Source organism: Melospiza melodia, chromosome 4 (genome assembly GCF_035770615.1).
Source record: "Melospiza melodia melodia isolate bMelMel2 chromosome 4, bMelMel2.pri, whole genome shotgun sequence".
In the NCBI taxonomy this organism is placed as follows: Eukaryota; Metazoa; Chordata; class Aves; order Passeriformes; family Passerellidae; genus Melospiza; species Melospiza melodia.
This window is the reverse complement of record NC_086197.1, coordinates 5,993,597-6,011,613: the sequence shown is the minus strand read 5'-3', so window position 1 is coordinate 6,011,613 and position 18,017 is coordinate 5,993,597. Positions and strand designations below refer to the sequence as shown.

The window sequence follows — 18,017 nt, the reverse complement described above, 5'->3', positions numbered from 1 at the left end:
CTCTTGGGACAAAAATCACATTTCCCTGTGTGCTTGTCCCTTACTGGGAAAAAAATATGCCAACCCACCAACCTGACTCTTGCAAGTTTTCACCATCCCGCTATTAGAATATTGCAATGAAAATAAATTCTTCATGCTAAAAATATAAGCACAGCGTGCGTTCAGGGTCTCCAAAACCAGGCTGAAATCTTGTTAGTCAATATTATTCCTTCCTGCTGGGGCAGAATTCTGTGTAAGTCTTGCATCCTCAGAAATGTCAGCTCAGGTTCAGCTCTGGCTTTTAAACACCAGCCATGCCCGATCACCTTTCCGCATTGCATTCACGAAGGAAAAAACTTTTCAGGACAGCACAGGTGATTTAGATACAGCTTAAAATGGAAGACACTGAAGTCACCTCCATTTATATTCGATGCTGATGTAAACCACAGCATGTAACATTTCCAGCTGCTACACACAAATCTGTCTGGACATTTGGTGGACTCTCCTGTCCGTGCCTTGTTTCAGGGGCCAATTATCCCCAGCAAGGTGATTGTCATTATGTGCCAAGAGGTCCTCAACTGGTGCATTAGACTGTATAAGTGGGAAAGCTTCCTCATATTTAGGATAACTCTGTCATTCAAGTATTTTTGCAACATTTTTTTTCAGGTGAACCCAAAAGTAAATCAGTAACCTCAGATCGTGCTTATCCTACAGGTTTGGGACTCCTCAAAGGATCAGTTTAATGAAGTGTGGGGGATTTTTTTAAATCTCATTTCATAACACTGGGGTTTTTTGGGTTTTCTTGGTTTTATTTTTTTTATGAAGAGCAAAAAAAAAAAAAATAACTTCCAAAACAAGTATCTCACATTCTGAAAGCTCTTTTTGGAACATATGGTCTTATCCTTCAGAAATTATGTGTTCTCTTGACACAGGCTGTGACAATCAAGTTGCACATGAAGTACTGCTATATTATAATTACTCGGTTATGCCAGGCTTCTCAACAAAACTTTCCCAGAAGTTCCTGTCACTCAATTTTTAAAGTGCATTCAGAGATTTGAAGCTTTAATGAGCCTTGATAGAGTTAAGTAAAGGTCCCACCCAGCCTGTGAAGGCAATCTCTGCTCCGCGCTGAACGCCTTGGCAACAGTGAGCCCCAGGCAACAAATACCAAGTCTCAGGCAACTTCCAGAGAATTCAGAAATTTTCAAGCTAGAAACAAAGTAGCCCATGAAAATGGCATCAACTCACACCCATCTCCCGGGAACAGATGGATCTGTGACATAAAGCTTTGTGAACCGAGAATCGAGCCAGGCTGGAAGCGTGGTACCATGTTACAAACTCTGCTTGCATTTCCTCAACACCTTCCTATAAAAAGACTCATTACTGACATTATGTTAATACATTTCATGAGGGTCACCTCGTAGCCTCTTAACTTAATAATGGAGTGAATTTGGCTGGTGTATTAGCTGGTGCCCATGTGAGTAGCATTTTAAATCTAAATCTGAATTTAGTCCATATGGAATTTGCATCTCTTCCAAATCAATTTTGTACAACTGCAAACCCTGTGTTTTAAAGAGCTGTGCCCAGTCACTTCTCAGTGAGGCGCAGAGTTTCTGATTTTCTCAGCTCTCTCTTTGCCATTCTCTTTCCAAAATCCAACGAGTCCTCTCCCAAGGCTGCATAGAAAAAAATAAAAATAAAAATTACAGCGCTAAGCTCTGACAGCTCACTTCAGCACAGCAAACAAAGCTACATTAATCATGTACATCACCCTAATGAAAAGTAAATACAGTTCAGGGCTGGACATATTCTGGATAAGGCTCCGATCAGAGGTGCTGCCCTGGCCCATGGGCTGGAGCTGCAGAGAACGCTCAATCTTCAGCCTGGCGTCGCTGCAGACTGGATCCGCAGATGGGAGCTCTTCATGGGTCAGCAGCCTCCAAACCTCCCACTTCACAAGATGCAAATAGATCCTCTGAACACACCAAGGAGATTAGCAGAGAAATAATTCCAGCCTGTGGCCAGATATTCATCCTGGGGACCTGCCAGACTTTCTACTCTGCCAATCCATTTTTAAAGACAGCGTCTTATTAGCGCCTTACAGTTCTTGAATTACTTTGTCGAGTCTTTCTAATGAGACAGCAATCTGTCCAAGGGTATTAAGAGAAGTAAACGATAGACCTTTACTTTCTGATTTGATTACACAGGTGTATTCAAAGGTTAGAGGAATGACAGCAGAGTGGAAGAGAGGAAACCTTACTCAGAGCAGTTGTTGGCTACATTATTTGAGGGAACAGACTTACAAATACCAGAATTTTGGCTTTAAAGAGAAAGATGATCTTTTCTTCTATCTCCCCTAACAGGGAATAGCTACAGTATATTCGCCTTCCTCTTCTAGTTAGCCCCAGTACAACCTTCAGTCTTACATTGCAGAACTTTCTGTATTCATATGCAATCCAAACAAATTCAAACCGTCTGCATCATCTTTTTCTCCTATTTGCATTTTACTGACCTCTAATTAAACCAGTTCAGCAAGGTGCAATCCTTAAACTCATTTTTCTAGTTCTGCTTCCTAACATACAAGCAGAATGATCAATTCTCCAAGAAAGGTAATTATGTATTTTATTAATAACCAATGCTCAAAACGACACAACACGCTCTCACTTTACCATAGCCTTCAATTCATCTGCCTTACTTTTGCCAAATGGTTTGCCAAGTGCTACCACACAATGGGTGATGTTCATCACTTCAGTGATGTATTGTTTCGAGAAAATGAAAACTGTAACCTCAGTCTCACTGAAACAATGGCAAAGACAAAAGTGAAACTTTTCTCCTTAACTCCACTTGGCTCCAACATGGACTCTGATGCATAAGTTCCCTTTGAGTCAGCAGTGAAGACAGACAGGAATGATTCATATCTCTCCAATATGGAACTGTGGGATGAATCCCTTCACCTGAGAAGGTGGAGAGCTCAAGCTTGGCTTGCTTCAAAGCCAAGTAGGCATAACACAAACACAAGTTATGAATCATGCAAGTGGGGAACCACACAGAAACTCAACGCTTCCAACGGAAATGAGGCTGTTTGCATTTTCACTTCCATACCAGAAAGTTTAGAATTTATATTTAAATTTTTTGTTACATGCATTTCCCATCCTTTTTAGGTGTTTTTTTTCCCTGTGTACCTCCCATAGCAAAACCCAGTCAGAAACCTCCATTTGTAGTTAAATTGCAAAGCAAAAAACATCTTCAAAGCAACCATTTTATGTAAAGCACAACAGAAAGGATATACTGAAAATGAGAAGCTTCTACCAGAAAAACATGATGAGGACCTTAGTTTTAACTCCTCATGTATGGTTTGGGTCCTGACCTTCAAGAGCAAGGTCCTGTCTGCATGGATTGTACATTTGGGTCATAGCCACGAGACATCATGGGGTAAGAGCAGCACACCCTGTCCAGGCTGCTGCTGCAGGAGCATCCCAGTGTCCTCCAGCAGCCTCCCTCAGACACAGCAGGCTGGGTTCCTTTGGTCTGTGCATGTGGGGATTTGTGAAAATAGACTGTAAAATCATTCCCAGCTGGCAATTTTTCTCTAGCATCAGAAGTGCATCCAACATGCAAGGATTAGACGTGCTTTACTTCTATTTCTTTTTTGTCTTTCGGCATAGAATTCTGTGTTTCCTGAACTTGAGCTCTTCCCCAGCAAACTCCCATCAGCTGAGCAGTGTCATGTGGCTGCCCTTCTCCCCAGCTCCCTGGTCATGGGAGCACAAGTCACAGGTTATAACATTAATCTGTGCAGCCTCTGCCCAAACCTACAGGATTCACACAAGCCCTGGAAGAAAGAAACCAAGCCAAAGCAGAGAAATCTCTCTGTGCCACATCCCTTTGATGCCCTCCACCAATATTTCAGTAATAACATATTGTGTGCAGACACAAAAACCCACACTTTAAATAATAGTCTAGTTACAAATTTGTAAACATAGCTAAAGAGCAATAATACCTCCCTTCACTGCTTGTTTTTGGAACAGCTGCTGTCACTGTTGCAGACCATCTGCAGACAGGAAGGAAACTTAGCAAATACTTCCAAAATCCTTCTGCTTAATGAGCAGGTAAGGAATGACAATCAAAAGCAGAGCTGCAGCAAGAGATGCTCGTGCTTCTGTGTTCCCACACTTTTAGCTCTTAGGGCTTTAATTTAAAGCTTTTGTTGATGAATTTGACCTGGGCTGGTTAGAGCCAACACAACTCAACTGCCCTGCTGCTTGTGCAAGCATTTCCACGAGCACCAGAGGGATGCAGTCTAACTCAATCCCTCTTCTTTCAGCCTTTAAAATAAGTGGTTTTATTTTTAAATATGAAGATCAGTCATTTGCTCCATCTGATGATCCCTCTCAGAAGATCTAAATTCACTGCTTGGCTTACTACCGAGCTCTCCTGAGTTCACCCTCCGGATTCTGATGCAGGGCAAGACATCCTGATGGTTCTGCAAGGAATGAGACACAGACAAGCTCAAGGAAAGGAAAAGGGCTGGGATGTGTAGAAAAGTGCTTGTTGTATGGGCAGCAGGAGGCAGCTCCAGGCGTGGGAGGTGAGAGAAGGCAGCACGCTGGGAGTGGGAGAAGGCTACAAAGAAAGTCAGCTTTGAGAGAGGAGAGTGAGGAACATAAGGAATATCACAGTGTGTGGGATGAGATGAGAACAGGGATGTAGGTTTTTGGAGAACTTTAAAACAATTATAGGTTTTTACCATGGGAGGTCCTGTTTGACTAGATCAGAGCACTTGCTTCCTCGTTACGTGCCTTGAATCGAAGTTTTCTTTGAAAGAGCTTGCTATCACTATTCCATACTTTCAATTAACATTTTATTTAAATGCTTTAAGATACTTTCTAGATATATTAAAGGCTTACTGATGAAATCTTGAATGTAATTTACATATCTAAGTCACATTTGCATTCAATAACAAGACAGCTTTCCATGCCATCAATAGCCCCCTTTGCTAGCATCTTGCTGAATTTCCCTAGCTGCAGCCTTCATTTCAAATTCAAAAGGTTACAGATTTAACTGGGGGGAAAAAAAAGAGATAATGATATCATCAATGATAGTCATCTTTTCCAAATATTAGGGGAATAGATTGTAGAGTACCATCTTAACATGTACGTAGTTCTTCCACCACTTGGACATATCCTCAGGAGTTTCACAAGAGACACAAGCCTATTTTTTATTTTAATATGCTTTGCCATTAAAAAGAAGAGGAGAAAGTGTTCATACCTTTCCTACAAATAAGGCACACAGTGTCAGTATCTTTCCACAGTACATCTGCATACTTCCTTGGGGGATTTTTCATTATAAAATCATATCTTAGTTATCAAGTCTCAGCACCATAAAGCACATATGGGATGTGTGATAAAAGCCCTTTTTTCTTTTCTTTTCTGTTAATTTTTTTTTTCAATCAGGAAACAGTGGTAAAAGAGACGGGTGGTGAAGCAGATTTTTTTAGGAAAGCACATTTTGAGAATTTCTACATGCAATGAAGTCTAAAAATCCTGGTATGAGAAGCAAGTGATGACTGATGCATTGATGCTGAGTGCAGTAGCCCACTGGTGAGTGCTGCAGAGGCAGTACTGGGCAGAGGAAAATCCTGTGCAACTGTCTCTAGTTACTCTGAGATGTTCTCACATAGCAGAATATTATCAAAGATGGCTTTGATGGAGGTTTGGGGCTTTTTGTTTTGTCTTGTGTGTCTTTTTCTCATATTAGAGTGATTTTTCTCATCTTAGACTTGATGCTTCACCACAAGATTTATAGAGGCCATAAATCCTATAAGCCTCTAGAAGGTCAGAAGAGACCAGCTTTGATGGATGCAGAATATGGGGCAGGGGGGAGAATTTGTGGCCTTTCCTTATTTATTGGTAGTCCTTATTTCCTTATTTATTGCTTTTGTGGACTCTAGGCACAATTCTAAATCTGTGCTTTGTCTTACAGAATTAAATAAATACAAAACTAAATTTATGAAAGGAAATATGTTTTTTGATTTTTCGGTTAATCCAAAGAAAGCATCACAGCTGAAAGTCAGAAGAAAACTGGCCATTCCTATGTCTTGAAAAGGTGGAATAGGAGGAGTTATAAAAACCATAAAAGCACAGAAAACAAGGATGGAAAGCATTGCCTTATTCTCTGAAAAGAGGTTTGGGATGGGGTTGAGAACATTTTCTTCAGATATTTCTTTCCAAGACTGCTTTTCTCAACTTTGCCAGCCTGTTTTACACTGCAGATGCCAGATAATTCCAGATGAAGAGACAAACCACTGCCTTTCTCCTGAATAACACCTCTTACACTGCTGTAAAGATAAACAGCTCCTGCCCCATGTTTTCTGTTATCCAGAACCATTAACAAAGCCCCACAGCACAAGCTAATAAAATATCACCTACTTCAGATAGAAAATTGAAAACTGGTTCCTAGAGAACAGCAACCAAATTCGCATGCCAGACTTTCAACATCTGCCTGAGCTTAGAATTCTTTTTCAAATGGGTGAATAACTAAAAATGTCTGCTATGTCCCTGGCACAGAAAGATGAATTTAGGGTGGGAATTTTTTCCCATTTATGTCACATTACCTGATGGAGCTGCTGAAGGAAGTCAATCACTCACAAGACAAAATGGAAGGCAGAAGAAATGAGGTTGAGTCTCTGGCTGCCTTGCTCTAACTATTCAGCACTACAAGGAAGTACAGCTGACAAAGGTTTTCTCAGTTCTTTAAAGAAACTTTTAATTTCTTTTTTTTTTTTTTAATCTCCTCAAGTCCTTGCCATTCATCAGACATGGGTTTTTTTTACAGAAAGACTTCAAGCAATCAGTCTAAAACCCCTGCATTAATTCTGAGAGGTTCAGAGACAGGAGAAGTACTGGGGTTGTGGCACGAGTTCATGCATAGCTCCACCAAATCAATATCCCCTTTAAACCACATTGCTCTTTTTCACCTTGCAAGTTTTGAAAGAGAAGACATAAGTTGCTGCTTTAACTGAATGTTTTTCTCATATGATTTCTTTTCCTATTTCTGCATGTGCTGCATTATCCCAAGGGATTCTGTGGGGTTTTTTTTTTTCCCTGCTCCAGCTACAGAACTGTTATTTCCAGAGGCATTCTCCATAACACAGAGGGAAAGCAACAGCACTACATCATTTCTATAGGAGAAAGCTAACAAGAAATGCCAATTAAAAGTTTCTGCTACTGTACATTCCATTCATAGTGGAATGAATACTGTCTTTGGAAATAGGAGGCAGCTGTCAAACACAGCTCTGAACACAATAGTTCAGCTCCTCTGAAGAATAGGTCATGGGGGGAAATCAATAAATAAAGTACCTTCATCATTAATCATGTTCTGAATTTTTAAATCATCCAGAACATTTACAAGTTATCCACCAAGTTTCTTTTATTTTCTAGTGCTCAGCTTGCAGCCCTTGCTTTGGTTGCAAAAGTTTCTGCTGATGGCAGGACTGGCTGCAGCACTGAGCCCAGGGCTCCTCTGGGGTCACAGGGGCAATATCTGTTCTGTTATTAGAGAAATTACTCAGGGCAATTTCACACTTCAGCAAAACAGACTTATTGCTTGCATGCACTGTGTGTGCATGCCTTAACAAGCGCTTAAAGTTTTTCTACCTTTGTTCCTTTGTGCAAACATTCATCTTTCGCAGCATTAGAAATGTTGGTGAGTGTGGCTTCTTTTCCTACTTTAACAAGGAATTACTACCTTGCATATAATAAGGTTTCTAAGGAGTTGGACTTCCCATCTCTGCTATAAATTCAGAGACAAAAAAGTAAACTCTATGCTTTAGAGAAAAACAATAAAAAAAGTAACAGGTGGCTTTTTAGTAACCTGATTACTTTTATTATTACATTCTGAATATTCAGTGTTAGCAGCAACCATCTCTTCTTGCAGACTTCTTTCCAAATTCAATTGCTCTGTCCCTGTTATCTCTGCAGAAATAAATAGGGGCAGGACCAGGGAAGAGTAATGCTATTTCTGTTATATTTTATTTTACTTATTCTCAATGAAAATGAGAAGGTCTTTTTTACAGCTGCACAGCCTGTAATGTCAGATCCAAGCAATCAGCTAAAAAAACAAAAAAACAAACCCACAGTCACTTTGCAGGTTTGAAATAAAAAAGGAAAAAAATAAAAGAAAATAGAGAAAGAAATCAATTCATGTTGTCACAGCCTATCTAGAGTCATATTGTCTCCAGCCATTGATAGAAAATGAGAACATCTGGGGATTCAATTACTCATGACATGAATAATAATATTTCATTTTTGTTAAATGAAACTTTATAGTTGCAGGAACTTCTGCTTACTGCTCCATGCAATCCTGGAATGAAATCTGCCAGCAACAAGCCACAGTTCCTTCACCTTCCATGAGCACAACAGCACAGGTGCATCTGTATCCCCCAACACAAAAGCTTAAAAAATAAACGAAATTTTGAGCAGCTAGTTAACAGATGAGCTCCTGAGCTTCAAGCACAGAAAGTTTTCTAAATGTCACAGACACCTTTTAAGATCTTGAATTAATAGCCTCGTTCAGAAAAGCACATTTATCCTTTGAACCAAAGTCAGTGGCACCTGCAATTGTCCAGTATTTTCAATTAGCCAAAGCTACACCTCTACATAGTATTGCAGCCATTTAGGGCCTTCTTTTAAGCTTCCAGTTTATGATTCTCAGTTCATGTTTCAAGAGGATGCTACCAAAACTGAGTTGCTATGTGTTTATTCTTCTTTCTTGATCAAGTAGAGCTGTCTACAGTCTTAGTGGCAGTGCTGGGATCAAATCAGAGGATATTCATCTCACAGCAATGAGTAAGCAGCAACACTCATGCTGAAATTGCACTGACTTGTGCAATCACTTTGATATCAGCAGGACTGTTCTCCAAAATTAAGCATGTGAGCCATTGTGGCATTTGTATCTAAAAGTTCAGAAGCAAAATATGCGGAAAGGGCTGAAAGATCTCTGCTTTTAGGGGTGGGGTTTTTTTGGTGTCAGGTAAAGCTTAGTCTTGTTTTCCCTCTTTCTTTCTCCATGGGCATTCATTAAGGTTAGGTTACAGCAAAAAGCCATGATTTGCACCCAGTTTACTGGGCAGACTAAGTAGAACTCTTTGTAGAGCCTTAAACATTCTCTGCACAAAATGGTGCAGGAGCTCTAAAGGTTCCAATGGGTCCAGATGAAAAATATTTTCCATTACAGCCTGGAGATGAGAAGCACCACGCCGGCACTTTGCTGCTGTGGAAGTGCTGTGTAGGGCACAACTTGTAAAATGCTCTGGGAGGATGCACACAGGAAAGTGGGGTAGGTCCTCTGAGGCTCCAAACTGGCAAAACCTCCACGCCAGTAAGAGAATTACCTCTCCCAACACGGGAGTTTGGGGCTCAGGGTCTGCTGCTGACCACAGGAAAACTTTAGGGGCTGCCTGCTTCCAGTGGCAAGATATAACCAGAAAAATGGGTATCACCTCACAGAAGCAATCTCAAGTCAGCACCCTCAAAAAATAAAAAAAAAATACAACAGGCAACACTTACTGCTTGCAGTTCTCGTGTCTGGCTTTATGCAACATTTCTATTCCCGCTGCGCTCGTTGCCTTTTAAAAATGTGTAACATTTATGGACTCCAGTAAAAATGTTTTTGATATAATGTAGATGAAGTATAAAGTGTTAACCTTGAACACCAGGGAATATGTTGGGATTTTTTTTTTAAACTCTTTCAATAATTTACTGAGAATTGTCTAAGATTTGCTTTTGGTTTATAGGAAATCTTTTGGAAACATTCAAATAGTCGCAATTTTTGTAAATGCTACAATAGCAGTGATTTCATAAATAAAAGCAATGCTCAAAAGGCAGGGAATGTTGAAGAGAGCTTTAAACCAGAGTCTCTGCTGTCTCAGGGAGAGCAGTGTGGGTTTCCTGACGTTGCTCCATCCATGTCTCTTGCTGCTGCTCTTCTGGGACCAATGGCAAGGATGGTGCTAAGAATTCTGCATATGAGTTCACTCCTAACTATTTATAAAACACATGATGTAATACTCTATATTATATAATATATGACACATGCCTTGTTCATGCTACAGCAAAGGTACTAAGATAGAGCTCCTCTGTCACTTTAACAAATCTCCACTTCCATTGCTGGTTTGCTTCTGCAGAAGTGTTCTGATGTGTGAACACTTCTTCTTTCCCCAGAAATGCATATTTATGTCTGGACTTATTCCCACAAGTTTCATCCTTTGCACTGAATTTCTAAATAACATTATTTTGCTGGTTTTGAGGGCTAAAGACACACTTAAGCAAAGGATATGTATGAAGCACTAACTTGGAACACAAGTATTTTGATTGAGCTGGGAAATGAAGTGAGGAGGGAAAATCAGGTTTAGTATTTTAAGTTGGTTTCATTTGCTGCTTCTTACACTGGACTGGCATCTCAAATCCACCTGCAATGGTGTCTTTCTCTCTCTTCATTCAAACTCTTTTTGAAAGGTTTATTTTTTGATCAAACCCAAGAAATACCATTCTTGTGTCAAATGTTCTCCACAGGCTGATGTAAATGTAACTTAAGCCAGCAGTTGTATTAAGTGGGACAGATAATGAACCTAAATAACTGCTCAATCCTGTTAGTGTGGCCCTCATACACCTTCTGTGTTTCTTCAAGCCCGGCTGCTTAGCATTCATGCTGCCTGATTTGAGACTAAAATTAGATTATAGGAAGGCGTGCTTTTTACAAGAGGTCTTCTATTTGTTCCATAAAGTATTTAGTACTCTTTAGGCACTGTATAAATAAAAATAATAGCGATCTTGGAATTCACCTTCAGGAATGGAAATTAAGAGATCTAAGGCCTTTCATTTCTACTGCACGTTATCCTCATTGGGCACGTTTAGCAATGCTTTGTAAAACAAGTTAAAAAGATTCTTGGAAGTCTGGTTAAGGTGAATAGCAGAAGAAAAAAAAAAAAGAGAAGGGAATATGTCTCTAGTTTTAGATCTTCACAATAGGGAATAAAAACAAAAGCTCTACCAGACTTTTAAGATAAAAATCTCCTGTCAAAATCATTAATGTTTCTGAGAGATGCCTACAGTTGCTGGGGAAAAATGGTTGTGGGTTCCAAACCAAGACTCTGAGTAAAATCACTTACACTCAGTTTTAAGATTCAAAGGCTATGTGTAATTATGAACCCTTTCAGGGCTGCTGTGATTTCTGAGGGCTCTGTACTGTGAGAAGAGTTCCTGCATTCTGGGTCAGAGCTGTATCAAGTCCAACAATGATTTCTCTCTGACTTTCCCCCCTCCTTCCCAGGATCTATATTTAGGACTTAAGTACGAAATATTGAAAGTTTTTTTGAGGTTAAGCATGCCAATGTCCTCAAAACTCCAGCAGGCATCAGCTTACGTCATTTGGCACTTTAACACTTATAAAAGTCTGGCAGCTCAACTTAAATTAAAGCTATCATCAGGTGAAACATTTAGTCTATGCTTATTCCCCCAGGCTCCATTTTCAGGCAATGGAGAAAGAAGAACAATTCCCAAGGTTATTCACCTTGGCCTGAGATGAGGCACCTATTTTTCTCCATTTATACCCTCGTTCTTTTGACAGAGGACTTTTGTGATTGCTAAATTTAGGCAATATGAATCCTGCCACTGGTATCTTCCTAATTTTTGAATGAGAGTCATCAGTAAGCACATATGGATAATCACCTCTATGCTCCTTAGGCTCCTCTTAAGATTTTAAAAATATCCCTTTAGAAAGGGATCAGATTGCACATAAGTGTGTTTTAAGATCATCATTAGCTGCGAAAAACATATTTCAAAATGGCTGTAAAGCAACAACAAAAAGAGACATGCCAACAGCTACTACAAGGAATAGCTCCATGTTGCATTTTAAGGATCCTGAAGCTTTACTTAGGAAAAATAAAAATCAGAGTAGTGAAGAGACCTCATGTATTATTTCCTCAAAACCTCCAGATTTGCTTATAATAGCATCAAACTTGTTACCATCTCAAAGTAATTTATGCTCCAGTGCCTCAAAACCAAGCACCATCAGGGCATTCCTCTGCAGCAGATACAATGGGGTACAGGCAGTCCTGCTGCCAGGACAGAAAAGCAGCTCAAAGGTTAGATGAAAGGAGTAACTCTTCAAAATGAGCATCTGAGGCAAAGAGAAAGGTCAAACATCAGATTCTTTTACCTTTTTTTTTTTTTTTGAATAAAGGAGTGATTAGTTAAATTCAAGTCTCATTTTGAAATGAGTAGTTTCTTTAGAAAATAGCAGGCATCCAAATTATGGAAAATCTGCTCTTTAAGACAGTTGACTTGAGAACATTTAAATATCGAGGGCTGGAATCTTCTTCTTTTCTTTTTAATGATGAGGTTTAGGAAAAGATAGAAGATGATATCATTTCCAAAAACCAGCTCTGGATTGCTGCATATAGTTTGACATTCAAGACATTTTAATGTTATCAGCTAGCACTGCCTGCCATCCGGGATGAGCAACGTTTTCTTGACCAATTATTTATATGCCTCTAAAACAAGAGTGAGTTTTGAGAAAGGATTTATTTGAAGGTGGAAAGCAGAACTTCTCCATTAGAAGAGAGGATCACAAATGGACTATGCCAAATACCTGCTTTATTTCAGGGAGAACAGAGCTTCAGTAGATGTTACGTGAGGGTATGGAAAATTCTGTCGTAGTTTGGCAGAGGCATGCCTGGCGTAGGCGGGCGGGCATCCAAGCCTGACATTACTGGCAGAGCAGCAGTGGTGACATGAGAGGACATGAAAACATGAGGGGTGAAAGGTACGACCTGGTGTTCTCAGAGGGAGAGAAGCTGCTTGCCAGAATGTCTCAGCTGGGAGGGAACCAAGAGTGCAAACACAGAAGGCAAGCCCAGCTCCCACCCTCCGTGCAAAGCCAGCGAGGGCAGCGGCTGAGATGTCAGGCTGGTTCTCTAGACCATGCCCCTATTGCTGTCAGGGAAAAATCCTTTTCATTTCATAGTAATTAAAATGCTCATAGATGTTTTATTAACTCACTCTACAGAGCCACATAGATTTTATAATTCATCCAAGCACTTACAAGTAGTTACTTGTGTTAGGCTGTCAAGACAGAAATGATTCAAAACCTTGTGTACTGAGCTTCTTGGAAGACATATCATTCCCTAACACAATGGTATTAGAAAGACTGCTGACAGATAGTGATCAAGAGATTTCATTTTGCTTGTCATATGGTGGGTTGTCAATTCTTCTTTTTGCTTTAGATAAAAGCTTAGTTGCATTAGATTTCAATAATGGTGAAGTTGCAGGTTAACATTTTTCAAAAGCACCAAAGTGACTTCAGTACTTAAATTCTATTTTCAAAATGCTGTAGATACCTGAGAACAGAAGTCTCTGCAGTAAATGGAACTGAGACATTATCAAAGAAATGTATGGAATGGTGGGGAATAAAACCCCAACTCAAGAGGGCCAAAGTTTGTACCCTACTCCAGACCACAGGTTTAAAATATATTAAGTTTGTTGATGACTAAAATTCAAGGATAAGCCAAAGATTTACACTTCCATTTTGAGCATCCTTGCTTGTTTTAACACCAATGTTTCCACTGCAGATTTCCTCCCACAGTTCTAAAAAAATTTCTAAATGATAATTTTAAGATGGCCTTCACCTCAAAATACAAGATTCCCTGAGTTTTGCTCAAGATTTAAGCAGGTGATTCAGTGATATTTCTACAAAGTTTTCCATTAAAAATATATATGCAAATTATTAGCTTGACTTTTCCCCCTTATTTTAACAGCTTAGTGGAGGAAGTGGCCGTTTAAACTTTACTCCCCCCTTGAGTGAAATGAAAAATTGAACCAGTACATAAAAGCGGAAAAGTAGCCCAGATTTTCCTTCTGTTAATACTAACCTAGTATTAAGCAAATAAATAATCCATGCGGTTAGCCTATATTTAAAATATTTGTTCTTCTTTAAATATAAAGTAACTTTCACAGAAACAAACAGAAGTGGCTAGAGACTGAAATCATTCCTTTGAAACCGAAGCTGGGTATTTTCTCCTTTAAGCTCCAAACATCATCTCCCTCATGCCCAGAGGGCTTCACAGGACTCCATTCACTCCCTGCTCCCCTCCACTGCTGAGCCCAGGAAAGGCTGGTTACAAGCTTAGATTCCCCAAGATTTCAGAAGTTTATCTCCATTCGTTAATTGAATTTTTTTATTATTTTTTATGGTGAATTTCTCAAGTTAAACTGTATTTTTCCTAATACTTTTACTTTGTTCTGTTATTGCAGGTACTGGCTACGTAATGTAGAGAATAAACACATTTGAAACATAGCTGCCATAGCAGCTATAGAGCATCTAAAAGGAAAAAAAAAAATAGGCCAGACCTTTATTAAATTTTAAAAGTATGCCTTCGCTACACTCTTGTAAAGATCCAAATAGGGTATTCAAATCTCTAGAGATCACCAGTATAATTTCTTTATCATGTTCCATTTAAAATTTAATTATGTAGTCTACAACAAGAAGTATCTGAGTACTTTAAATAGGTCATGCAAGGAACAACTTAATATTATTGTAAAGTTTTCCTTGTGAAGATCTCTTCTTTGATGTGCTGTTGCACACAGAAAGCCTTTCTTCGAAAAAACAATATACATTCATAGCTATAATAATGTCATTTAATATAAAAATTGTAAAGCTTCTTTATCACATTTAAAGTCTGAATTTTCAATTCATTCTCTAGCCTGAGCTTCCTGAAATCATCAGAAATAACTGGTAAATTGGAACTGACACAATATAATTGTACTGAATATTTTTATATCTTTCTACAGGCAAAGTTAATCTATTATCTTTCCTACTAAATGATGTCCACCAACTCACATTTTTCTATTTTTGCCTATCAGTGATACACATACTTCAGTGGCAAGAGGAAGGGCGATTTCTTCTTCCTTTAAATATAATCATTAGAGAACCATCAGCAGTATTTAATGGAAAACGAATATATTAAAAAACCACATTTATCAAGACACTCTGCTATATTTTTTTAAAAATGCATATATGTAACCTCTCTTGGTTACTACTGTGATGAGAAAATATTCAAAATATACTCCTCTGTACTTCTGACTAATTAGAGAGCATTATGGGAGCGAATCCCTAATTCCACCTCTTTAATTGAACTATGAAAAAATCAGAAGGGGTTTTTGAGGCTTTTTTAAAATGACAACAAAAACAACAATAAATAATTAATGCCACCAGTGCCTAAACTTTCTTGACAGCCAGACAAAATATTCCAAGTACAGAAACATCTGTTCACACTTACGCCACTTGCAGTGAAAACCCTTTCACCAGGTTTGTGAGTGCGTGGAAATGATTTGAACAATCCTGGCCACAAATATATCCAAGAGGAATCACTGCTCTGGGAAAAGGCATTGTGTTTGCCTGGACAAAGGAGAGTTTGGTTTCTGGTGCTAGAGGGAACTTGCTGTGCCCCACTGGCCAAAATACAGGGATGGGAATCCCAGCAATGACAGAAAAGTGGTTATTAATTAATTAATTTTGTCATTTCAAGGTGCAACACCTGAAATTTTATGTGTTGCAAAGTGGTTTCAGGGTGAAGGTGGAAGAAGATGTGGGGAAATTAGACTATTTCACTCTTATGAATTAATAATAGCAAAATGAGTCACTTGACGTTTGAAAGAAGAACAAAAAATATTAGATTACTACATCACAACATAAGATTAAAAACCCCAAGGAGCTGTTTGCTTAGAGAAATTCAGGAACAGGTGAATCCTGGAGAAGGCTGGAGGACAAGCCAACCTGTGCCTAGCTGGAAACATTTGTTTTAAATCATGACAAGATCATTTGGTTTAATATTTATAACACAATTACAATGCCTTGTGCACATTGCTGGCATAATCTGATTTTTCTTGTGACATCTTACTGCAGTTGAAATTAAAGCCTTGTGGTAATAATTCAAAAAGCACATTTAGACAATCATTAATGGCAAGTACGAAACGGGATGTTTATTCAAGCACTTATGTGTCTCATTTTAACTTTAATTTGAAGTGGAATTCATTTCTGCAGTGTAAGGACTCCATGTTTCCAGTATATTAGTCCTGTAATACCTCACCAAGTGCAGTGAAACTGGATTTTTTTTCCCCTTGTTTTGGTATGTGTGTGTGTATGAAGAAATGCTATTATTTTGCAAGGAAGATGAATAAAATCTTTGATATCTGGTAGGCCTGATCAATGGTCAGCTCTTCAAACACATGGCAAAATTTCATGAGAATATTTTCTTACACAACCACGGAGGCCAAAGTGACAGTAAGTCATAAAAAGATATGCATCTATTAAATGAACAAATCATATAAATTGCATAAATTGGTACACACAGAACAAAGGGGTACATTACACAGGGAAAACTCACCATATGTAGTGAAAATATACTTTTTTACAGCTTTTCAATATAAAAAAGTCAACAAATATACACCACACACCCTCTAAAGAAAGGCGGATATTTTTTTTCTGCCTTAGAATCAGAAGCATCTTGCACATATTATCATGCCTAAAGAAAACCGTCCTTCCTGTTGAAATATTCCTTTTACATTATATGTTGTTTGAACTACAACACTGCTTTAATCAGAGGATAGCAAAACCCCTCAAAAGCATAACCCCACTAAAACCCTTTGCACCTCAGAGGGCAAAATCAGTGGCAGAAGGTACAAGAGGACTGAGAGCATCTTTATTTAACTCACCAGGCATCGCTGACAGATTACCATATCAGATTTTTTTGTTTCCCTTCTCTCCACCCTTTTCTCTATCTGCACGATTACAGCATTTTATTGCATTCTCTAACAATATGTAGACAGGTCTCTCTTCAAAAATCTCTACAGCAGCCTGGGAGTCTTGTCTACTTCTATTATTTTATGAAAAGGTTTCTCTGCATAGAAGAATTTGGTCTAAGCTGCTTTCCTGCTTTCCAAATGAAAATGCCTTAAGATAACAGCTTCTTTTTTTTTTTTCCCTCCTACCTCCAAGTTCCCCTCCTCTCATCCCTCAGGTGAGATGTAAAGCAAAAGCCAAACCACCTGCCATGGGTATAATTGCACAGCTGGAAGGAAGCCACAGCTGGGATTTTTCTCATCAGGTGCACAACTGCGCTGAGCCTCAAAGCAACTTCAACCCGTGGCTTTAAGCTGTGTGGGCTTGGCTGCGCCAGTATTTCAGTGTCATTTGTCTGCCTGTGGCACGCAGGGAGCGTTCTCCTCCCTGCACCCCCAGTTCTCAGTATCCCAGCAGTTTTCCCCAGGAAAAGGATCATGTTCTGCCTCCAAAGGTCGCGCTTCTTTCAGCACCTTCCAGACATTGACACACAGATGCGGTTTAGAGCAACTCGCTTACCTTGGTAACGTTCCAGATAACTCTGTGGCAGTCTCTCTGAAAGACACAAAGGGAGGAAAACTTAGTTTGTGTTTTGAACAGCTATAACATTTTTAAGATGCCTTTGTAGTGCTTGTGTTTTATAGGAGTGCAGACACACATCCACAGCTCCGTGCGCGAGCGCGTCACTGGCGGATGCGGTGCCCCCCTGATCGCACACAAAGGAATGTGAAAAAGCAGACGATGGAGTGTGAGCTAAGGATCTATCAGAATCGAGTTCTCCGTGGTACAATTACTCATTTTTTTTTAGGCATAAAATTATCACTATTTGAAATGCCAGCACTGCATGATCTTACATAGACAAAACGTAGCACTGGGCCAATTTTCCAGTGGAAAATGTTCCCTTTTATTTCAGTGCCGCAGCAAAAGCGAGGCATTAGACAGTTCTACAAGCAGGTTATGCGCTGAGAAAATATCATGCTAATGTTAAATCTTCTTATGCTGGTCCTAAACAACAGCTATTTTCCAAATATGTGACTTTTTGTCCAATTTACTTGTCTGAAACCCTTTTGCGGGTGTGCAATTTGTTTGAGGGAAGCTGAGCTCGAGAGAGTGAAAGTGGGCTAATGTAGTGGTGTGTCACA

The 18,017-nt window shown here is 39.2% G+C and overlaps 1 protein-coding gene across 2 annotated transcripts in view; it reads right to left on the bottom strand.

Annotated features, from left to right (window-relative positions):
• Window positions 1-18,017, bottom strand: part of CELF2 (CUGBP Elav-like family member 2) — a 550,999-nt gene that overhangs the window by 288,543 nt on the left and 244,439 nt on the right. For both annotated transcript variants that reach the window (XM_063153712.1, XM_063153708.1), the window contains one exon: window positions 17,395-17,430. Coding sequence is in view for 1 of the 2 variants with exons in the window: in XM_063153708.1 (XP_063009778.1) it covers window positions 17,395-17,430 (36 nt within the window). In the remaining variant the exon portion in view is untranslated. The remainder of the gene's footprint in view (window positions 1-17,394; window positions 17,431-18,017) is intronic.